The 24,895-nt window shown below is 35.5% G+C and overlaps 1 protein-coding gene across 4 annotated transcripts; it reads left to right on the plus strand.

Moving 5' to 3' along the window:
* Positions 1-2,025: 2,025 nt before the first annotated feature.
* LOC109154803 (cleavage and polyadenylation specificity factor subunit 2-like) lies at positions 2,026-24,895 on the plus strand. Of its 4 annotated transcripts, none has more exons than XM_019302536.1 (20): positions 9,491-9,868; positions 12,199-12,248; positions 16,940-17,148; positions 17,402-17,570; positions 17,662-17,758; positions 18,426-18,552; positions 18,674-18,789; positions 19,015-19,109; positions 19,194-19,345; positions 20,281-20,338; positions 20,424-20,531; positions 21,467-21,719; positions 22,080-22,264; positions 22,682-22,774; positions 23,063-23,161; positions 23,700-23,831; positions 23,930-23,974; positions 24,118-24,285; positions 24,469-24,543; positions 24,632-24,895. In XM_019302536.1, the coding sequence occupies exons 3-20, from the start codon at positions 17,000-17,002 to the stop codon at positions 24,737-24,739; spliced, it is 2,229 nt and encodes a 742-aa protein (XP_019158081.1). In that variant the 5' UTR covers positions 9,491-9,868; positions 12,199-12,248; positions 16,940-16,999; the 3' UTR covers positions 24,740-24,895. The 4 variants fall into 4 exon arrangements, with proteins under 4 accessions (XP_019158080.1, XP_019158083.1, XP_019158081.1 ...); XM_019302537.1 differs by having other exon boundaries at positions 9,537-9,875; XM_019302535.1 differs by lacking the exons at positions 9,491-9,868; positions 12,199-12,248 and adding an exon at positions 2,026-2,184.

Here is a 24,895-nt window from a genome sequence, read left to right on the forward strand (position 1 = left end):
TAAATCGTCCATTACGATGCGTATTAGCTTCCTCACGCTGTGGATGTTCAAGAAACTTTCTCAGAGACGGAGACGATATGTTTTTTTTTTTAAATTTTAAATAATAATTTTTAAAATTTATTTTAAATTAGGGTTGACCTGCTAGAGATCTAAAAAACCTACAAATTAGACTAATTGTACGAAATTGGTTAGTTTTGGGATCCAATTGTAGTTTTGTAGGTTAAGTGACCTAATTGCATTATTGTGTGCAGTTGGATAGTCTATTTGACCTTTATTCCAAATTTTATTATAACAAGTCAACAAATCAACAAAAAATTATATTTAAAAAAAAAAAACTCAAATTACCTTTTTATGCATAAATTTTATTAACATTAATAGTTTTTAATAATATATATATAACATAATTATACTATTTCAATATGTAGTCTGTGCATCACACGGATAAAATACTAGTTCAAAATATCAGTCAAATTGTATTTTATATATATATATATATATATATATATATATATATATATATATATATATATATATAACATATTATTACCGATACATATATAAAATATTATTATTTGCTGATAAAAATTGTGTACTAATCTAAGCCCGCAATACTTGCAATTAGGGTGGGTAGGATGCAAATTATATCGTGCATCACGGTGCTTGATTGATCATGCATCGCGCATCAAAACAACGTCGTTTTGTTTAATGAAAAGAAACGGCATCCGTTTCCTGCCGTTTCGTACTTCCGCAAAAAGTAACTCTGTTATTCAGTTTCATTTTGTATACACTGCAATGTCAGTTCAACACAACTACAGTTTCACTTCGATATAACTACAGTTTCATTCGATATTTATAAACTCAAATATGTGAAAATGTTATTTAACTTTATTTTATATATATATATATATATATATATATATATATATATATATATATATATATATATATATATATATATATATATATATATATATATATATATATATATATACTATAGTTTTATTAAAACAAAACTACATAATCATTTTGATATAATTACAGCTTCATTGTACAATATACACTCAAACATGTGAAATGTTATTCAGTTTCACTTTATATACATTGCAGTTTCACTTCACTACAACTACAGTATCATTTTGATGTAACTGTAGTTTCATTTGTCGTGAGGCAGTGTCGGTTTAGATATACTATAGTGTTAGTTGGTATTTAATACACCAAATATGCCGACTCTATTAACGGTAACGGCGGGCCGACAGATGTCTTTCTTTTACATACTGTAGAAAACGAACTTCTAGCAAATTTAGATTCAACACAAATTTCACATTGTGTGCATGCTTCATTTGACAATTTTGGCAGTAAATTCATGCTCTTTAGTCTGTTTAAGCATTTAGTGCCGTTTCTTTACTTAAAGAAACGACGCTGTTTTTTTACTGCGGTGTATGTGCACTGCGGTCTACAATATAACGACTACTCTCCCTCAGGCCTCACCTCTCTGTCAGCCCGTCGGCTACTCACTGCTCCACCGGCGTCCGGCGTCCGGCCACCACGAGGTCCACCGTCCAGTCGTCCACGAGTCTTCTCCGTCTTCTCCAGCTCTGCGTCAGTCCGTTGTCTGCTCTGTAATCCACCGGCGGCCAGTCTTCTACTCTTCTCTAGTTCGTCTTCGTCTGCTCCAGTCCACCAGCTGACGACTCCACCAGACTACGAGGTCTGTTTTTATTTATTTATATTTATTTATATTTATTTATATTTCCTAGAGTATTAATATTGCCTTGTTAACAAGTTTTGTTGTGTGAATTTTTTTTCTTTCTTGCTAATAATAAAATTGTATTTCTTAAGTTATCACTTTCCAGTTTCCAGTGTGTATGTTTCTATGTTCTGTTTTTACTTTTTAGTGTGTATGCAGTATGTTTAAATGTTTTATATGTTTGATGTTTGAAGTATTTAATTGGAATTTTTTTATTATAGATATTATTTTTACTTTTATAGGATTTAAAATTTTAGCTGTAAAAAGTTAGGTCCCACCCGATTAACCCGACAAAACTTTGGTTGTCGACTTGTAGAGTTGGAATTTACCCATCCTCCCCCAGTCTCGCTGCGCATCAACGCCGGAATCTGCAAAGCTAAGAGTATGAGACGCAGGCACATAGTGATACAAGCCTGCAACCTCACAATCTTTCTCTGGTAATCTACCCTGCTGTGACGACAAATGTTTATCAGTTCACGTTTCATTTTTGTAATTGTGTGTTTTCTTTGTTTTGTAAGTTGCAATTTCGAGACAATCTTTCTCCTGGAATAAGCAACAACCAAATGGGGAAATTGAATAGTATATTCTAATTAATCATTACATGAGAAACTGGCAGAAACCAATTTTTTAACAGGCAAGACAGAATGATATTTGAATATTAATCTTGTCAACTTTGTAGAGTCTCTGCTCTTGAAAGTTGAAACCAGCTAATTTTACTCAAGTGCTGCTGCTGTTAATTTGTTGTTACTTTGTCATTCAAATGTTAGGGAGTACGGAAAAATTATTACGGAATGATATTTGAATACTCATATGGGATAATGTTATTGTGTTAACTAGTAAAGTATTCTACCCGTGCGCGATGCACGGATTAAATATTTGAAATAGTATAATTATGTTATATTATTAAAAATTATTAATGTTAATAAATTTTATATATGAAAAGTCAATATGAGATTTATTTTTTTTAATACTCCCTACATCTTTGTTGACTTGTTATAATAAAAATATGACCATAAAGATTTACAACTAAAATAAAAATTGATATTTAAGGCGCGAAATGACATTTAAAATGAATAAAATGCTCATTAAAAACTCCCTACATCTTTGTTGACTTGTGCAACACACTAACACCCCGAAATTTTTAAACATTTAAAACTTATATAATAAAGGTGAATTCTCATTAAATCCAAAAATCAACATAAGAGTGCGGGGTGCTATGCCACATCTGAGCTGGAGAACTCAGATGCACAGGCTAACTAACTAAAATCCTCAATACAAATGTCAATACATAATCATGGCACGCAGGCCGAAGGGAAACTAACTAATCTATGTTTCGGGTCTCTAGCGCGCTCCGGGTCTATTCATCGGTGCCTGAAAGCCAAATATATCTGTTCAGCGAATGATGCTGGTAACCCACTCCAACGCGTTGAAATACAATATATATATATATATATATATATATATATATATATATATATATATATATATATATATATATATATATATATATATATATATATATATATATATATATGAAAACCATTTTGAAGCAGGAAGATATATACTTAAGAGACTCTAGCTTTAAAACCGGGAATAGACTCAGCAAATAGGGGAAAGCACAATAATCAATGATAACAGTTAAGTAGAAACAACCATCATAAAGAATACGCAACTAAGGTCACAGATCACTTTCAAATCAACCATATCATCATCCAATCATCATTTGTGTCACACAATCATACTTTGGTGGCACCACGGGACCAATCGCATGCCCTGAACATGAGGGTTAGTGCATATAGCACTAACACGGCCCCGTAGCACCCTACCTCATACCGCAGCATGAAGGGAGTTGATCGCAACCAACCCTATAGACCGCTGACGAACTCAGCGGTGGATCACAGCCCTACACACCTGACGCGCTCAGTTGGTGGACCGTGATCCACTTTACAAGGGGGGACTTACGATCCTACACACCATTGACGGGGACAGTCGGTGGACCGTAGCGGATCAGGCCCTACACACCGCTGAGGGACTCAGTCAGTGGGCGATGATCCTCGGAGACTACGACCCTACACACCGCTGGCCCATCACTCGGTGGATCGCAGCCAGCCGTAGCCCTACACACCGCCTGATTACTCAGGTCGGTGGACTACAGCCTTCCTCGGGCTTATTGGCCCTACACACCGCCTGGCGCGTCCAGGTCGGTGGGTCATAGCACCCGAGGCCCATGTGGACCGCAGCCCAAGAAGTGAATCACTGACCGCAGCCAGGAGAATGAACCGCAGCTCATAAGTAACCAAACAGTGGACCGCAGCCCTATATAATATTTATATACCTGACCGATCGCAACCGGCCTGGTTAACAGTTGGGATGGTTCTCAACCTATCCAACTGCCCGTATAGCCAATTTGATCGTAACCAAATTGGGGAATCATGCATCACATACCACATAATAGCACATAATAGCACTTTGGGAGGGGGAGACACATAAATAAGCTTACGTGTGATCATTCACATACTAAGAATAGTCCTAAGGGGTTCATACAACTTCCACCTAGGCCGACGGGTTACCGATTCAACTAGCATGCAATTCCTAGACTCTTTTATCCTACGAATGGTACCCGAAACATCAAACTAGACTCAAGCACGATAAACGGGGTCCGTTGGGACACCACGGGGAATGGGGAACATCAAACGGGGAAGTCAAAGACCCGGGGTGGGTGACAAACTAGCGGGTAGCCGGTGGGTGGAAGGCCACCCGCCGGCGACAACTTCCAGGCAGCGGGTGCCCGGAGGGCAGACGACTGCCCGCCGGCTGCCCACTGCCTGGCGGTCTCACTTTGGGCAGCGGGTAGGTGGCGGGTACCCCTACCCCCACTGACTCTTTTATCAAATACGCGTCCCGAGATCCTTCGTGGAACCCGAAACCATGCTTAGACACTTTTAAACGCAATTAACGACACCACATAGGTATTTAATGGATCGAAAGCAAGAATCATATTGAACACATCCTAACATGACTTCTAGACACGAACAACACTCGAACATGTAAAATTCCCACCCAAATATAAATCAAGAACATCACAATATCAATTCCCAATCCAACATAGGGCTCTAATCCCACCCAAATCATCAACATCATATTTTATTTTCATTATCAAGAACCATCAAGATTTATCAAGAATTATCACATAAATATCAAGAACCTCTTTTTAACATCAAGATCATCAAGATCACTCATAAAATCATCACATCACTCAATCAAGATTATATCACAAATATCATAAAGAAATTCATCAAGACACAAGTATATAGAGGGAGCCAAAGAAGGAGATTATAGCAAGGGAAATAGGTTTTGTTGAGACATGGGTAATGAGTTACCTCTTAGCCTTAATTAATTTCCTTGGCTATGAAGGGTCTTTCTTTAAGATTTCTTCTTTCTTGATTTCTCCTATGGGAATTCTTGGGGAATTCTTGTGTGGTGAAAGTTATTGTGGTGTGAGTTCTAGGTGCCTCTTATGTCCCTATATATATATCTAAGAGTCCCAATTAGGGTATAAGTGGTATGACTTTGCTAGTTCTATTTCCTATAGGACTAAGGGATTGGCTTTAGGGATAAGGGCCCATGGACAATGGTGGACCCCCTTTTAGCTAATTAATGGATTTTAACTCCCTTTTTGGGCTGAGTAATTAATTAATTAATTTGGGTTTAGGGGTCGTAACACGGGGTGTTACACTCTCCCCCCCCCCCCCCCCTTATAAGAGGCTTCGTCCCCGAAGCCGGTGCGTGAATCCATTCTTTCATCCCTGGAGGTTTGCGTATTTTGGCCTCCTGATTAGGAAATGTGGCCCCGCGCATTGTCTTTGCTGGGGTAGATTGGATTTCTGGTGAAGTGATGATTGGAAAGTTTGGGTCTACCTTGGTTTCCTGCTCTCGAGCTCGATGCCCCGCGAGTGCCCAGTATGGTCTCGATTGCTGCCACCCTCTGATCTAAAGCGCGCGTTGCGTGGATTTGGGACGAGAACCCTTCGTCCATAATTTGGTTCTGCCGGGTGAGCTGGGCGAGGATGCGCTCGTTGGTGGATTCTTCGTTTTGGCCCCTTGGGTTTCCCCTTGCTTGTGTGGGTGCCGGTGGGTCAGGCTTGCTATCCTCCTCTTGTTCCTCATTTCCCCCTGTTTCTCCACATTCTTGCATTGCCCATTTAAACTTTTTGTTGGAGATATCCAGTTGATCAACCAACTCCCTTCGTTCCTCTTCAGGTTTAAGGCAAACCTCCTCGAGGGTGATGTAGTGTCCCCCTTCGGTGTAGTAGATGTCATTGCGGCGGAGGTTCTGGGCATTGAAAACCATGCCGTTTACGGGTTTGATTTCTGTGTGGCTCAGGTCCACTCCCTTTTTCTCCATGATCCAACTTAGGATCATTCCGTAAGGTAGACTAAGCCGGTTGCTAGTCTTGCAAAACTCCATATGTTTCAACATAAGGGCCGGTAAGTTAAACTTGATCTTGTGCTTTAGGAAGTAGGCAATGTCAACTCGGGTTCTTCCGTATTGAGTCAAAAAAAATCATATTTGAGCCACTCCGGTCATGTGGAAGGCAGCCAAGCTTACATGTTCGTTACCCGGTGTGTTTTGGTTACGAAAAAATTGCTCACATCGGTGTAACCAACCTATCGGGTCATCTTTGCCATCATATTTGGGAAACTCCAGGCGAGAATATTTGGGTATAAATGTGGATTTAGGTTCATGTGTATTTTGGTTTGAAGAGTCTGGTGGCGGAACATGAGTGTTTTGGGTTGAAGGGTGTGGTGGTGGTGGTGGTGTAGCATGACTGTTTGATGTTTGGGTGGAATCCTTACTTGCCATAAGTTGAAGGAACATTTGTTGTAATGAAGCTTGATCTTCTTTCATAGTCATGATGGCAGCATGGAGTTGTTGGACCTCTTCTCGTATGGCACTAACAGTAGTTTCCAATGGATGGTCACCCATGACGACTAGCTCTGGTACCAAATTTGTTACAGGACGGGGAATCTGGGATCGCGTCATAGGCCGTCTTGCAGAAGAGATCGTTGGGTGCTTAGATTTTCCTATGTTTGTAATAGAATAGCAAATACTGGAGATTTTATGAGTTTTCCTTCTCCCAAAATATATTTCTCATGAAAGAATTCGCATGATGTTATTAGTACAAAAGGATCTCTTTAAATACAAGAGTAGAAGATAACAATAACTTTCTGAACAAGTCCTAAGAATTAGGGGACACAACTGTGAGAAATTAATGATTTAGAAAATTAATTATGTTTGTCAACTTCTGCAACTAAGTCCAATTTTCTGCGTCGTCTTTTATATTTCTTGCCAATGAACATATCAATATGTATGTATATATAAACATGGATCTGATGTTCATTCTGCTAACAATAGGCCACTCCCATACCTAGTTGCTCAAAACTACACGCCTCTTATCAACTCTTCATAATAGCCCACTCCCCTACAAATCTGGCCTGAAAAGATAGTTTTGATCGCAGCACGTTGGCTTCTCTCCACTAACGTAAAAAAAGAAAAAAAAAAAAAAAAACTATACAATGCCGTTTAAGCTAGGCGGGAAAATGGAGCCATTTGATTGGTCCAAATCTAGTGGCTTTTATATATACTAGTATTTACACTCGTGCGATGCACTGCCATATATGTAGTATATAGAATATACAGTATATAATATAATAAAAAAACATAATATAATGACTAAAAATGTAATAATTTTGAAACGATCAATATTGTAAATTGATTACACGTTATTGAAAATTTCTTTGTACACAACATTTTTAGTGGTACTCTGAAATGGTACATTTTCGTCACAAATCAAAATTTTTAAACCCTAAAATTACTAACTATTGAGACTGCTACATACAATTGACCCTGATTAAAAATCGACCTCTTCAAAAGCAACTCAACGTTTGAGAGTGTTTGCCTTTGAACAAATAAAAAAAATACATCTTTTATAATAATAATAATAATTTTATCATCTTATAATATGATGATATGTATAGTAGCAAAATAAATATATAAGACCACAAAATATAACAATATAAACAACATACATAATCAGGCCTCTAAATATGTTTATACCTAAATTAGGTCCAAAATCTTAATACATTAATATTACATTCAGCCTAATAAAAATAAAAATAAAACCCAAACTCAAACCCAGTCCAAGAACCCGATCCATTTAACAAAATATAAAAGCAAAATAATAATAATAATAATAATAATAGTAATAATAATAATAATAATAATAATAATAATAATAATAATAATAATCCAACACTCCGCCGACGATTCGTATTCATTCCCATCACTTCTCTCTACGCTCACCGTGTCACTCTCGCTTCACTCCTCATTTTATCTATCTTCGTCCTCCAATCTGCAATGAACCCTATATCTAACTGCTATTGTTTATGTTTTGGTTCTTAGATCATCTAATGTTGTATTTCAGAGACGTAATCACGATGCGAGTTACGATTTATTTCTGAACATCAACCCTAGGTTTCATACTTCTTTGTTTGTAATTTATGTCGATTAAAGGCTCATATCTGGATTTTTGGAGCACCGATCATTTTTGTTTTTCAATCAACTATTAATATTCATTTCCTTTTATATTTTCAGTCAATTACTAATATCATATTCATTTTCAGTCAATTATTCTTTTTTATTTTCAGTCAATTAGCTAATTAGAATATCAGTTATATTTTTACTCAATTTTCGTTCCATTTTTAATTGATGATGTAAAATATTATTATTAAAATATTTTCGCTTATTTTTAATTTTTGACAAATTTTTAATTTACCTTTACTATTATTTTAAATATGCCTTTATTATTGATGATGTAAAATATTATTATTGAAATATTTCCTTTTCATTTTTAATTTACCTTTATTTTACGATGTAGAATATTATTATTGAAATATTTCTGTTCCATTTTTAATTTTCGTTCAATTGTTTAAAATTGTGAAAGATTTATGACATTATTGTGATTTAATGTATTATACTATGTAATATTATTGTGTCAAATTAAAATGCATTGATTTAACCATTTCTTTTTCAATTTTACTCAATTATGGATCATTTTTTATTTTCAGTCAATTATTAATATTCATTTTCTTTTTCAATTAATCTAATTTCTGGTCATTTTTTCATTTTTCATTTTCAGACAATTATTAATATTCATTTCCTTTTTCAATTAATATAATTTCTTGTCATTTTTCCATTTTCCATTTTCCGACAATTATTAATATTCATTTCTTTTTCTCAATTTTACCTAATTTCTATTCCATTTTTAATTGATGATGAAAGAATATTATTGTGAAATATTTTTGTTCCATTCCTCTACTATTTACTATTGTTTGGGCGGGAAATCAAATAAATATGATTTTGTTTTTAATTATAGTATAAATAAAGATTATGCTATATGAACAGATACTACAATGTAATAGAGCTAGTAGCATTCAAAAAAAAATAAAGATTATGCTAATTATAACGTTTATTTAACTATTGTCGTAATATGTGTATGATTAATTTTCTTTAATTATGTCCATAATGTATACCATTAATTTAGTGGTTAATTTCTTTTAATTTTGATCAAATTATCCCTTATATTTTTTTCTCAAATTCTTTTGTTTAAAAATATTTTTTTTCTAATATTGACCAAGAACTCAAGAATGAAGCAACCATCGAGCAGCAACATGTCCACGAACTTGGGCATCATTCATATGTTGGGTATCTTCAGCGTATCCCAGGAGCGTGCCTTTTCAACTCTAATCCCTTATTCAGATCTGCTTCTCTGTTTCTCGCCTTCTCCACTCCTCAGTCCTCATTGGCTCACTTTCACAGTTCTCCACTGTCCTCTGCGTCTCGCCGCCTCCGCCCTCCGGCCACCACCCTCGTCGACACTCCTGTCAAGCAGTTACGCCGGCACACCATCTGGCCCTACTCTCACTTCTTAGTCCTCCGGTTTCTGCTTCTCCATCCTCCGAAGCCAACGCCCTCGCTCCTCTCCCTGTCTCCCTCACCATCTCTGGCGAACGACCTAACCTCAGCCTCGCCGGGTGCCTGGTTGGCCCACAGCCAGTAAGGTAACTGGTAATATGTTTTTTTTTTTCAATTTTTAAATTTTTATACTGTTAATTAAGTATGTAAATTTGTTAATACATCAACAATATGTTATCTAATTCACTGAAATTTGTTTTGTTTGGTGTTTGAAATTTTGATTTACTTGAAGATTTATTTATTTATTATTTTTTTTTTTGAAAACTTCCAGATTTATTTCTAAGCACAAAAATTGCTTTTTATTTGAATTTATTGTAGGAAAACTGTTATATGTATATGATCTTATTTGTATGGTAAAGTTATACTCAGATTTCATATAAACAGATTGTAGTTCTTGAATCACTGCTGTTTAATTCATTATTTAGTAATAATCTGTTTTTGGTATTTACTCTTTTCTTGTTTCACTCAAAGGAAGTCAGAGAAAATAATCTAAACCATTATACTGGAAATGACTAAACCTTAAACTCCATATTGTTTTCTTAGTTCACGAACATCTGAATGAATTCTTCCTCTTCTTGGATGACCTCTATTTGGCAGTTTGCAGTTTTGCTTTGTTATTGACACTTCTCATTTGTAACTACTATATTCTTTTAAAAAAAAATTCATATCTGAATTGAATACAACATGTTTTCAGTCTTTTAGTTTTATATTGAGATGATTAGCTGGATTGCATTCAGATTGGACTGGAGCCTGTTTTCAGATACTTTATAAACTTGTTTTGGTTCAAAATGGATAAAGCTATTTTATAAAAATTCAAAAATCAAAACTTACTTAATAAGTTGTTTAATAAAGTAAGTAAACTTCAGTTTAACAACTTATAAAGTAAACTTACTTTATAAACTGTTTTGGTTCAAATTCAACCAGTTCATAAATGCCATTTTATAAAAGATTAAAACAAACAGAATAGTTTTGGTTTTACAAATTAGATAAATATTGCAATTTTATTAGTATTGGACATTTTATAATAATTTACATAAATGATGAGAACTATCACTATAAAAGTCTGCAGAAAATTATCCCAAATCAAGCAATGTTCTGCTTCATGTCCATCTGTTACCGTGGTAAATAGTTCTTCATGTCCATCCCAAATTAAGCAATGTCCTGATTAAAATGAAATCTTTTTTCACTAATATGTTAGTGTGAATAACAAAATTTATAGTCAGTATGTAAAATACAAAAAACATACAATAAAACAGAAACTTCAGATGACTGATTTGGTTAATGTTATTAGAACAACAAATAACTGTTTACCAATAATAGATGCACAAAAAATATTAGACTTATACTTTGATATAAGATAAAAGTAGGTGAGAATAATACCTAATAACTTTTGTATTCTTGTGATTGCTCAAATACAGATCTTCCTCCCTATGTACCTCTTGCATACTGTATTCTTCCTCTTGCTTATAGTCAAGCATGAACCAAACGTGTTGAATAAAACTAAGGTTAGTGCGAAACTAAAAAAATTTCTTCTTTTTTTGGTAGATTTTGTGAAAGGATACATAGCTTTACCAAATTTGCAGCAGCCCATTGTCTGAAGGATTCAATAATCTGTCAAGTCCAAGAGTATGCCTTTAAACAGTTAGGTTAAACAAACATAACAAATATCCAATAATTGAATGAGCTGAAATAATGACTAAAGTAATAGGAAATAGAAATATAACAGTTAGGTTAAACAAACATAACAAATACCCAAAACATTCAAAAGTTTTCACAGTAATCAATCTATTCATGAGATGCATGGGATGTTTTTCAGTCCAAGAACCATGTCAACCCAATAGTATAAAACATAAAATGTTTTTTTACAAGAATCACAATCCCTCTATGCAAGTTTCTCCTTCATGATAACCAAGGATATTAAGAAATATATAAGTCCTAATTTAGGCTATTAAAAATTCACCTGATTGTATTTGGACAGCAATGAAGTTGCTGAGATGCCCATGAGTCCTAATGGATGTATATATTTTGAACAATACTATTATAAAAAGAAACTGAACCATTTACATGCTATGAGAAAAATGTAGCTTCCATCACAAACCTGCCTTCAACTCAGTTAAACTTAATAATAAAACAATGTTTAGTAATTTTTCAATTAAAAGACAAATTGATATCACTAAAATGTAAAATTATCTCCTTTTCATTCACAATCAATTTGAGTAAAATTTGAATTGCCTCCCTCCGTTTTGAACTTTTTTGCATATCTAACCTCTGCTAACCACATGTTTGTAAAAAGAAATATTGCTTTTGCTGAAGAAAAGTAAAAATAATTTTATTATATTGATTGTAAGACTCACCGGACCTTAATCTTTAGGCAACTATCTTATTCATACTCTTGAGTGTCTTTTTCTTCGTGCAGCTCCACCATTTTGCATCGCAAAGCTTCTTTGCCCAACAAACGCCGGAAAGGTACCTATGTTTGAACTGTTCAACTGATACTGCTCCTTTCCACCTCCCTCTCCTTGAGCATAAACGTGTTTTGTGAAGTCTATTATAGTTTTGTTGGTTTATCAAAATAATAAACCAACAATATCGGCTACAGTGTTTGTACTTCAAATGAACTGCTAGGTTTGTTTATAATTAGAAGAGGTATTTATAGAATAGGTAATTAATGCAAATCTTGCGGATACCAAAGAGTCCCAAAGGGGCATGATGTTTAATAAAAACATTTCGTCTTCCAAGGATTGTATGGCAGTTGAATAGACTCCTTTTAAATTCAGTCATTTACAATAAATCTCATAATTAACGCATGCATCCCAAAAGTCAGGTTCCAAAACTAATTAATAAAAAAAATTGGAAAAAGAAAAAAGAATTCCCAAAACTTTGGGCGGGAAAACTCACAAATCTGATTGGCCAAAAAGTTATGGCTTTATTATATAGTGTTGGAAATAGGCAGACTGTTACTCTTCTCTAGACTGCTACTCTTCTCTAGGCAGTTATAACCTTGAGAAGATGAATAGTTTTCTGCATTTATCATGCTTTTCTTTATGCCTTATTGCCTATATATATGGTTGTAACATGGAGAATCTAAATCAGACAATATATGAAATAAAGCTTCCCTCTACTATTTCTACATGGTATCAGAGCCACCTTTCTTTGGGGCCTGAAATCTTCTCCAGATAAACACAGATGAACTGTGTTCTTACACTGCTACTGCCCTTATATGATTTTTTCATCCTAGATAATTTCTTTTCACAAACTGGTGTGTCAAACCACCTAGAGAAGCGTCGGCGACACTGACCAAACTTTTCCGGTCACCAACGGCCTCCACACGCGCCACCTCACAGTCGTAGCTCCGACGACATTTTCCGGCCAAAATTTCCAGATCAGCTTGTTTATGTTCTGCGACCCTACAGTGTTTTTCTCATATTTTTCCGATGATTATGGCAGAACATAATATTCTGAACAGTACATGGAAGGTTTCCAGTAGCAGTGTCTCTCATACTGCCCTTACATTAAAATCCGAATCAGTTTGGGTCTTGGATTCTGGAGCCACAGATCACATCTCTGGTAACCCTTCATTTTTCTCCCATATTAATTTCTCAAGCTCTCTTCCTGCTGTTACATTTGGTGATGGGTCAAAAGGAAAAGCTATAGGAATTGGAAAAGTTACTATTCATTCTTTATCTTTATCTAATGTCCTTTACATTCCTGGTTGTCCCTTCAATTTGATCTCAATTAATCAACTTACTCGCTCTCTTAATTGTCTGGTTACCTTTTCCTCTGATTCTGTAATTATTCAGAACCGTCAAACAAAGGAGACAATTGGTGTAGGAAATGAATCACGAGGTCTCTACCACCTCTTATGTTCTACCAATACCAAAATAGCTTGCACTGCTACTGTTTCACCTCTCTTTAACCATTGTCGCTTAGGGCATCCTGATCTCAATAAATTAAAACAACTTGTTCCAAGTTTGTCAAGTTTGAAATCCATAGAGTGTGAGTCATGTCAACTTGGGAAACACTCAAGAGCCTCATATCCTAGTAGGGTGAATAGGAGGGCTAATACCCCATTCTCTCTAGTTCACTCTGATGTTTGGGGACCATGTCGGGTTTCATCTACTTTGGGATTTTCATATTTTGTTGTCTTCATTGATGATTTCTCTCGGTGCACGTGGGTCTTTTTAATGAAGAACCGTTTTGAATTATTTGATGTATTTCAGAAATTCTACAATGAAATTCTGAATCAATTTGGGGTATCTCTCAAAATCTTACGAAGTGATAATGCAAGAGAGTATTTTTCTGACTCTTTCACTTCTTTCTTTTCATCACATGGAATACTTCATGAATCTTCATGTGCTAGAACTCCTCAGCAAAATGGTGTTGCTGAACGGAAAATTCGGCATCTTGTTGAAACAGCCCGTACTTTGCTTATTCATAACAAGGTTCCTAAGAATTTTTGGGGGCATGCTATACTTCACTCTTGCTATCTTATAAATCGAATGCCTTCTTCTGTATTGCAAGGAAAAATTCCTCTTCACATCTTGCGCCCACAGGAACCTCTACATAAGCTCCCATTACGGATCTTTGGGTGCACTTGTTTTGTTCATGACTCTTCTCCAGGACGTGACAAACTTGATGCTAAGGCAATAAAGTGTGTTTTCATTGGTTATTATCGTCTCCAAAAGGGCTTTAGGTGTTACTGTCCTAAAACACATCGTTTCTATACTTCATGTGATGTTACATTCTTTGAAACAACACCTTTCTTCTCTTCTATCTCCATCGAGTCTGATTTCCTAGGGGAACCCATTGAGGTAACAGAAATTATCCCTGTTCCTACTTTTTCAGAACCTGTATCTCACAATGTTCCTGAAAGAACTATACAAATTCCTGAAAGAACTACACCAAATCCAACCATTCAAGAAGAAGGACATGTCTCACCGTTTATGTACACCTATCAACGACGCAACCGTCAAAACTCCCAAGAGGATGGATGTCCAATTGATTCATGTCCTACATCTTTGCCTCCCATTAACATAGCCCAAACCACAACAGAAAAAGACTCTCCCATTGCCAGTCGAATAGGGAAAAGGTCCACTCGAAATCCTTATCCTATCTATAATTTTCTCACACAAAAGCGACTGTCTCCATCATATTGTGCTTTCATTACTAGTTTGTCTACTGTTTCTGTTCCAAAGAATGTCAAGGAGGCATTAACTCATCCAGGATGGAAGCAAGCAATGATTGATGAAATGGAGGCACTTGATTCTTCTGGAACTTGGGAGTTAGTTTCTTTACCTCCAGGAAAAACTGTGGTTGGTTGTAGATGGGTGTATAATGTGAAGGTTGGTCCAGATGGACAAGTTGATAGACTTAAAGCTCGACTTGTTGCTAAAGGATATACACAGGAATTTGGCATTGACTATACAGACACTTTTTCACCTGTAGCCAAAATCACCTCTATTCGCCTCTTCCTCTCAATGGCAGCCAATCGTCACTGGCCGTTATATCAGTTGGATATCAAAAATGCTTTCTTACACGGTGACTTGAAGGAGGAAGTATATATGGAGCAACCCCCTGACTTTGTGGCTAGGACAGGAGCAAGTCTTGTTTGTCGTCTTAAACGGTCTCTCTATGGGTTAAAGCAATCTCCACGTGCTTGGTTTGGGAGATTCAGTGATGTGGTCCAACAATTTGGCATGATCCAAAGCAAGGCCGACCATTCTGTCTTCTATAAACATGTTCTTGGAAAAAGCATATATCTTGTGGTTTATGTTGACGACATCGTCATCACAGGAGATGATACAGAAGGAATAGAACAGCTCAAGAAATACTTGTGTCAACATTTTGAGACAAAAGACCTTGGGAAATTAAAATATTTTCTTGGTATTGAAGTTGCTCAATCTGGAAAAGGTATCTATGTGTCCCAACGGAAATATGTTTTAGACATTCTTGAAGAAACAAGTATGACAAATTGCAAACCAGTCGATACACCCATGGATCCAAATGTCAAGCTTCTTCCAAGACAGGGGGAGCCTCTATGCAATCCAAGCAGATACCGGAGATTAGTTGGCAAACTACTATACTTGACGATCACCCGTCCAGATATCTCATTTGCTGTAAGTGTAGTTAGCCAATTTCTACAAGAGCCATGTCAAAGTCATTGGGATGCAGCCATTAGAATCTTAAGATATTTGAAAAGATCTCCAGGTACAGGATTACTATATAAAGATCATGGACATACAAAAGTTGTTGGATATACAGATGCAGATTGGGCTGGATGCCCTTGGGATAGAAGATCAACATCAGGATATTGTATTCTTTTTTGTGGTAATCTTGTTTCTTGGAAAAGCAAGAAACAAAATGTTGTTGCCCGCTCAAGCGCAGAAGCAGAATATCGAGCAATGGCACTTGGAATATGTGAGCTAATTTGGATTAAACAGCTTCTCACAGAACTCAATTTCTATAAACTTGGTCATATGAAATTGATTTGTGATAATCAAGCAGCTTTGCATATTGCCTCCAATCCTGTCTATCATGAAAGAACCAAACACATTGAGGTTGATTGTCACTTCATACGAGAAAAGGTTGCATCTGGAGACATCATTACCACATTTGTTGGGTCAAATGACCAACTTGCTGATGTTCTCACTAAACCTCTTCGTGGACCTAGGATTGAATACATTTGTAACAAGCTTGGAGCATTTGATTTATATGCTCCAGCTTGAGGGGGAGTGTTGGAAATAGGCAGACTGTTACTCTTCTCCAGACTGTTACTCTTCTCTAGACTGCTACTCTTCTCTAGGCAGTTATAACCTTGAGAAGATGAATAGTTTTCTGCATTTATCATGCTTTTCTTTATGCCTTATTGCCTATATATATGGTTGTAACATGGAGAATCTAAATCAGACAATATATGAAATAAAGCTTCCCTCTACTATTTCTACATATAGGAAGATAATAATAATAATAGTAACTCAATGGAAATGTGGAGTTCATTTTGTTATTTGAATGTTTTTGTTATTCAAATTGTATACTTTATGCTATTTCATTTTATATTTTCTCACTGGTTTCACATTTTGACTTTCAATTATTATGTTAGTATTTGTGTGTCAATAATATATTTATTCAAATTATTGGTATTTTTCTCACTGGTTTAGACGGAAAGCCTTCTCCCTCACAACTGCAAAGCTCAGTTGAAAGCAAAGAGAATCACTGCCATGGGAACTTCAGTGCAGGTGAAGCCATTGTGTGGAGTGTATAACGAAAACCCTCTCTCCTACCTTGTCTCCGTTGATGGCTTTAACTTCCTTATTGACTGTGGTTGGAATGACCACTTTGATACCTCTCTTCTCCAACCCCTGTCCAGGTCGGTCTGTCTGTCTCTCTATGTTTGTGTGCACACATATTCAACTTGAAATGCTTCAATATTAATTTAGTTTTTTGGAATTACTACTTTTGCAAATGATTTTGTTCCAGCCAAGAATTGAGAATTGATTGTAATCCTTATTTAGGGCACATAAGCAGATTGTAAATTGCATAGTTTTGACAACAACATTTTGTCCTCTCTAATTACTAACACATTAGTATTTTCTATTTAAAAATGGTGTACATCTATTCAGGGTAGCATCAACAGTGGATGCCGTGCTGCTCTCGTATCCAGATACCCTTCACCTTGGTGCCCTGCCCTATGCCATGAAACACTTTGGATTAGCTGCTCCTGTTTACGCCACTGAACCTGTTTATAGATTAGGATTATTAACTATGTATGATCAATATCTCTCGCGTAAGGTAAACCTCTATTACATAATTTTATAAAAATTATCTTTCCTATGGGTTGTTCTTGTTCACATTGCTTACTCCTTTACTCTTTTTTTTGTAGCAAGTGTCCGATTTTAATTTGTTTACCCTGGATGACATTGATTTTGCATTCCAAAGTGTCACCAGATTAACCTACTCTCAGAACTATCATATGTCCGGTAAGCATTGTATTTTGTTTGTTGAGATTTTCCTTAGATATTCTTAATTCAACTAATTTAATCTTGTTTTGTCTTGTCTAGAATGAAGTGTATATGGACCCAACTAAAGTCATTGCACCCTAAACCTAGTTGAGCTTTTTGTTTTCATAACTTAAGGGTATAGTTTTTCAATAAGTATCAGGTACTATACTACTATCAAATGTGTGAAAACAATGCCAATGAACCTTGACTTAGCTGGCCAAGATGATGCCCTATAGACCTAAGCTCAGAAGCTTCAGCCGCCAACCCCACCCCCACCTCCTCCACCCCTGCCCTAAAAAGAGGACAAACTTATTTTATTTACAACAAAAATGAAGAAAAGAGTAAGGGAGACTCTAGGAGAATAGAGTAGCAGTCTTGGGCTTATGAACAAAAAAATAGAAATCAACATGATGAGCCAAAGAAAAACAGGGAAAGAGATTGAGGGTAGGGGGTTTTCAAAGACTCAAGAAAGTGAATCTTGTTAGGATTTTCTTAATTAATTTTATCTTGACCCCATTAATGTTGTTCAACTTTTTGATTCTTATTTTTGTTTAGTTAACTCTTTTTTTTTTTTTTAAATTTGGGTGTGGATTAATGAAATTTATCTTTTGGTTATCTCTTGTTGAAAATTGTTAACTAATGCTAGGGAAAGGTGAAGGAGTTGTCATTGCTCCACATGTATCTGGTCATCTACTAGGGGGTACAGTCTGGAAGATAACAAAAGATGGGGAAGATGTTATATATGCTGTTGACTTTAATCATCGCAAAGAAAGGTCATGCATTATAATATTTGTTATAACTTGTGTAATTATTGTATAGTGTGTAGGGTTAGGGTTTAGGTGTTAGGGAATAACTTATGTAATTATGAAACTGACTTTCCGCTGCTTCTATCAGGCTTTTAAATGGAACCATTTTAGAGTCTTTTGTTCGCCCTGCTGTCCTAATTACTGATGCCTATAATGCTTTGAGCAACCAGCCTTCAAGACGTCAGAGGGATCAAGAATTTCTAGGTAAAAGTTGCTCCTTGAGTAATTTGAAAATTATTGAATTTAGCAGTCGGCCAGATTTTGCTTCTTTTTAAAATGAAAATTAAAACATATTCTTGCCTGCTTAAATTAACAATCTATTACCAGTCCTCTAGAAGAGTCCAGTGATTCATGCTTTGGACTTGACTTACATGGAGGTTGTTTTTTCTTTTCAGTACTTATGCAAACCTATTCCCTTATTTACCACAGATAGCATTGAGAAGACTCTAAATGCTGGTGGAAAAGTATTACTACCTGTAGATACTGCTGGTCGCGTATTGGAACTCATTTTGTTGCTAGAGCAGGTTAGTTGGTAATGAAACTGATGTCATTGCATCACCAAGTAATTGTAATGATTTCCCTTTTTTTTTTTTCTTTGAAAATTCCAGCACTGGCATCAAAAGGGTTTGAGCTATTCCATATTTTTTCTCACATATGTTGCATCAAGTACAATTGACTATGTCAAGAGCTTCCTTGAGTGGATGAGTGATTCAATAGCCAAGTCTTTTGAGGACAGACGGGATAATGCTTTTCTTTTGAAGTAAGATCAGTTTCTTCCACCCACTTTACCATTTATTTTATCAGACTTTCTCTTTACTGGCAAGCTTACCATCTGGACAAAAGTACTTGTTCTGTTAACCCTTAATATAGGTGCAAAATTTAAAATCTCAGGTAGCCCCAGACTGACCAGTCTATCTCCTTAATAACAGCATGTTCAAATGCCATCATAATTTTGTTTTCAAGACACTACTCCCTCTACTTTTTTGTTCTCTGCGGCCTTTGTACTGCTTGCAATTGCCTTAGCCTACTCAAAATTTCTGCTAGTTGAAGGGGGCGTTTGGTTCAGGTTATATAACATAACCAAGAGAATTTGACATTCCAAAGCTCACATTCCGGTGTTTGGCTCATATTATCTTAGGGAATCTAACATTCCCAAGGAATGTCACATTCCCTCCGCATAGGATTTTGAAGGGAATGTGATTCCCTTCAAAATCTTAGGTAATGTAAGATAACCTTGGTTATGTTAGTTTATTTTATATATATATATATATATATATATATATATATATATATATAATTATTTTTGTAATTATATATATTTTTTTATTTTTATTATGTTATGTTAGCATATAAAACAATTTTGTTTCTCAAGTTCAAGATTTTAGTTAATATTTTAAAATCATGTAATTATATATGATACCGTTATCTTATTTATTTTAATTTTTAAATTTATTAAAATATATGAAAATATGTTAAGGATATTATAGTGTGTATAAAAGATAACCCTAAACCAAACATCATTATATTACATACCCCAATTTTAACCAAACACAGGAATTTAACATTCCTAGTAATCTAACTTTCCCAGCAATCTAACATTCCCTAAGGTAATCTGACATTCCGTGAACCAAACGACCCCTTAGTGTTTCCAGATTTCAAAAAATTAACCATAGCATTTATTTCATAAATTTACAGGCATATCACACTTTTGGTAAACAAGAGTGAGCTTGAAAAGTTGCCAGAAGGTCCCAAGGTTAGGATGCCTGTTTAATTAAAACAGATGGTATCTTGATGTGTCTTTATTTAGTTTTATAATTTGGGAACATGTTCTTTTTTAGGTGGTTCTGGCATCAATGGCAAGTCTAGAGGCTGGATTTTCACATGATATATTTGTTGAATGGGCTACCGATACAAGGAATCTTGTTTTATTCACCGAAAGAGGGCAGGTTTGTTTATGCACTTGTCTACAGATTAGATGTTTTAGTGTACTCTTTCTCTGCATTCAAATATTCAATTGATTGCTCTTTGTGCTGGAATGTGACTAGATGGGTGAATGTGTCTTAATTGTTTCATAACATATACTTATATTTCCTAAAAACATTTCAGGATTATGGTTACCCCAAAAAATGGATAAGATATCATATGAGTTAATCACCATTTTGGTCACTCAATTGTTTCCCAACTGCCAATGTAGTCCCTAGATTTCAATTTCAACCAATTTGATCATTGAATTGTTTAAAATTTCGTCAAGTAAACCCTTACAGGGACCAAAATAGTGATTTCCACATTTGTAAAATTTTGTCAATTGGGCCCCTTAAAAGGGTTTAATTGACGAAATTTTAAACAATTCGATGATCAAATTGGTTGAAATTGAAAACTAGGGACTACATTGACAGTTGGGAAACAATTGAGGACTAAAATGGTGATTTCCCCGATATCATATTGAAAAATTTGCTATGTATGAATTATCATTGTTGTTAAGGCGGACTTTCATGGCGAGGTGCCGTATATATAATATCATATATCAATTCATGTTTTAGTACCGGGTTAGGTGTCCAATACGCTTGGACGACACCCGAGCTCGCCTCATCCATTTCAGGCAAGGCGAGCTTGATAGGCGATTGGTCTCTACTGATCGGAAGCTTAGGCGACGCGCCGACGCCTTAACAACACTGAATTACACATATTATTTGTAACTTTTGGTCATCAAGGTATTCCTATCTACCACCAAATAAATTTTAAATTGTCATCACTTTCTAATCAGCATTTATTTATTGACATTCAATCTTTTTATTTGGAAAAAATCACATGTTCTTGTTCAATCATCTATTGTATATCTAATGAAACATGTTTTTGCTTGGCTCCTTGAACTTACATATAGTTTGGCACACTAGCGCGTATGCTTCAGTCTGATCCACCTCCTAAAGTAGTTAAAGTTACCATGTCAAAGAGGATACCTTTGGTTGGAGAAGAGCTAGCTGCTTATGAGGAGGAGCAAAATAGGGTAAAGGAGGAAGCTCTCAAAGCTAGTATGATTAAAGATGAAGAATCAAAAGCATCTCTTGGAGTTGACACTCTTACGAGTGACCCAATGGTCATTGATTCATCTAATGTCAAACATACTTCATTAAATGGTAATGTTCAAAAAGATGCTATTCTATTGAAGAATTGGCTCTCCTAGGATATTAATAATATAGACAGAGTTATAGGCATAGCTGAAATGGCTGAGGGGACTAGGAGGTCTTTTTTTTTTTTTTTAATAGAAGGGGAATAAATTTACTCACATTACTTATCTGCTATAAATTTTCAAATAGAGGGGAGAACGTTTGGAATGGGTTTTTTTCTTTCCACTGGTGTGTAGATTCCAGTAATTTATTTGCATAACATTTATTCCATGTAATATAATTTCAAAATTTAAACCTATATATAGGCAGTCTAGGCCAGAAAATTCTTCATCCAGTTTTAATTAATCTCAAGGCATATCAATTTTGCAGCTACCAGTCTACAAGTTGGTCCTTACAAGGATGTATTGATTGATGGGTTTGTTCTACCTTCTTCTAGTGTCGCACCAATGTTTCCCTGCTATGTTAAGTCCTCTGATTGGGATGATTTTGGTGAAGTCATCAATCCTGATGATTATGTCATCCAGGAAGAACATATGGAGTTATCATTGATGCCTGTGAGTTCTTGATTTTGGTATGCTTCTAAGTCTTATTGATCCGGAGGGGAAAGAAAAGGAAAAAATTGAAAGAAATTATAGCCTTTTATCTGCAGTGTGCATTTGCTAGGTATAGTGCAACTTCTGAATCTATTATGGATAGTTCACGAGGGTGTTGAAGTACATTTGAGCATTCTGTCAGTTGACCATTTCGTTATGCTTAGTTTTAATCATATGTATCATAGTTTTAGAACTCCACTTTTAAAAGGTTCTGTAACATGAATTTTAGACCTTCACTACATATCTTTATCATATGGAAAAGGAGGGATGGATGGGAGTGAATAAACTGTGAAGAAAAACAGACATGAAATTATATAATTAGAATTTATGTGGAATACTATTTTTAGATAATTCAACCTGATGAGATTTTCTACTTAGGTTGATGGAGATCTTCATGGAAAACTTGATGAGGGATCTGCTAGCCTGATATTTGATACTACACCATCAAAAGTTGTATCTTCTGAGTTAACTGTAAGTCCTTACATTTTCTTCATTGAGCATAGACGCATAGTTAAAGATTTTTTTTAACACCTTTAAACTGGAGCACATAGCTTGGCAGACTGGCTTATCTTTTGTTTTTAGTTAGTACTCACCTTGTTGGGTTATTTATTTATTTATTGTTTTTTTTTTTTTTCACTTACAAAAAAATATTGCTTGCTGCTATCTAGTTCAAACTCGTAAAAATTGACAGGTTAAATATCTTAGTGTTATTGATGATACTGTGTTTTTAATGGGGTTCTGTACTTTCATCTTACACAGGTCCAAGTCAAGTGTTCCTTGGTTTACATGGATTTTGAAGGCCGCTCTGATGGTCGTTCAATCAAATCTATTCTTGCCCATGTTGCTCCCTTAAAGCTTGTATGTACACACTTCTGTTCTACTGGTGGTGTCATGTGTAGTATCTTTTGTTTTGATCTTTTTTTTTTTTTTTAAATGGAAGAAATTATCTAAGTTAAGGTGTGTCACCAAACATTGGTTTTTCCAATTTGATCATATATTAATAATATAGGCGAGTGTAGAGTCTAGCATTGCATTTTATCGTATTATAGCTCATATGTGTGATGTCCATAAACCATAATACTGAGTATTTTTATTTGATGGGAAGTCTAGTGAAAATGCTATTACCTACTGGGATCTGGGGAGGCCTCACCTTGAACCACAGGTTATCAGGACCTTATTATCTTTTAATAGAATAACATGAAATTAGTTTGTTCTCTATCTACTTTGTATTTCTATGCCCATAAGCTAACTTGCTACTTCTTTCTTACTGTAGTCTAATTTGCAGTTTTAAAAAGCAATCATTTTTCTACTGAACTTTATTAACCCTTTTGGTAGACTGCATGCAGATATCAATCTCTGTAATGCTAATCAGCTGGTGTTCTGTTTTGGTCTACAGGTTTTGGTACATGGCACAGCTGAAGCAACAGAGCATTTGAAACAACATTGTCTGAAGCATGTATGCCCACATGTTTATGCTCCCCAAATTGAAGAAACTATTGATGTTACTTCAGATTTGTGTGCTTATAAGGTTGTATATTCCCAAATTGTTGTATGTGTAGACAATTATTTCAAAATGCTAATACTGATCAAAGTTTTGTTTTTGTTTTCTGGTCATTTCTATGATAGGTGCAACTATCCGAGAAATTAATGAGCAATGTGCTGTTTAAGAAAGTAAGTTGAATGTAGTCTGTTCTGGAATGTCCAGTCCAGTATTTCAAAATGAGATTGAGCAACTAGAATATGTAGCACTTACAGTCTTGACCCTTGATGTTGGGTTGGGCCTTTTTCAATGTATCTCTCATTTGTTATTGTAGCTTGGAGACTATGAAATAGCATGGGTTGATGCTGAAGTGGGGAAAACAGACAGTGGCATGTTGTCTTTACTTCCTCTTTCAGATGCTGCTCCACCACATAAGACAGTACTTGTTGGAGACCTAAAACTCTCAGATTTCAAGCAGTTTCTTGCAAGCAAGGGTGTGCAGGTATTATTATTATTATTATTTATGGAATTTTTCTCAAATACCTTTTACTACAATGTCCCTTTGTAAAAATGGGAGGTAGGTGTGGTATTTTGGTAAAGAAAAAAAGTGGCATGGCATGTTTCCCAAAGGCATTTTACTGCTCTTGTGCATGCAAAGGAGTAATGTTAAATCTCGTGTTTTCAGGTAGAATTTGCAGGTGGAGCCTTACGGTGTGGGGAGTATGTGACTTTGCGAAAAGTAGGAGATGCAAGCCAAAGGGTGAATGCTTCAATTCCTTCTCAATTGTTTTTTTTTTTTGGAGCACTTGTAATGTTTACTTTTTAATTGAGATTCTGATTACTTACAGGGTGGTGCTGCTGCTGCTGCTATACAACATATCATTCTTGAGGGGCCACTTTCTGAAGAATATTACACAATTCGGGAGTATTTATATTCACAATTCTATTCCCTCTAAATCTGAGTTAGAAGAGATCTTCATTTGATATGTTCAAGTTTGGCTTATTTTTCGCTCTAGGCTGAATGTATCACACAGGACAGGCTGGTATGCATTTGCCTATGTAACAAGGATTGTATGCATTCAATCACCTTAATTTTTGTCAATATCGCTTTC

This window comes from Ipomoea nil, unplaced genomic scaffold (genome assembly GCF_001879475.1).
Source record: "Ipomoea nil cultivar Tokyo-kokei standard unplaced genomic scaffold, Asagao_1.1 scaffold2653, whole genome shotgun sequence".
NCBI lineage: Eukaryota > Viridiplantae > Streptophyta > Magnoliopsida > Solanales > Convolvulaceae > Ipomoea > Ipomoea nil.

Excerpts from the sequence above, each read along its gene's own strand:
- LOC109154803 (XM_019302535.1), top strand. The coding sequence starts at position 17,000 with ATGGGAACTTCAGTGCAGGTGAAGCCATTGTGTGGAGTGTATAACGAA. Across the intron at positions 18,553-18,673 it reads TTTAATCATCGCAAAGAAAG|GCTTTTAAATGGAACCATTT; the intron begins GTCATGCATTAT and ends TGCTTCTATCAG. Across the intron at positions 21,720-22,079 it reads CAAACATACTTCATTAAATG|CTACCAGTCTACAAGTTGGT; the intron begins GTAATGTTCAAA and ends TCAATTTTGCAG.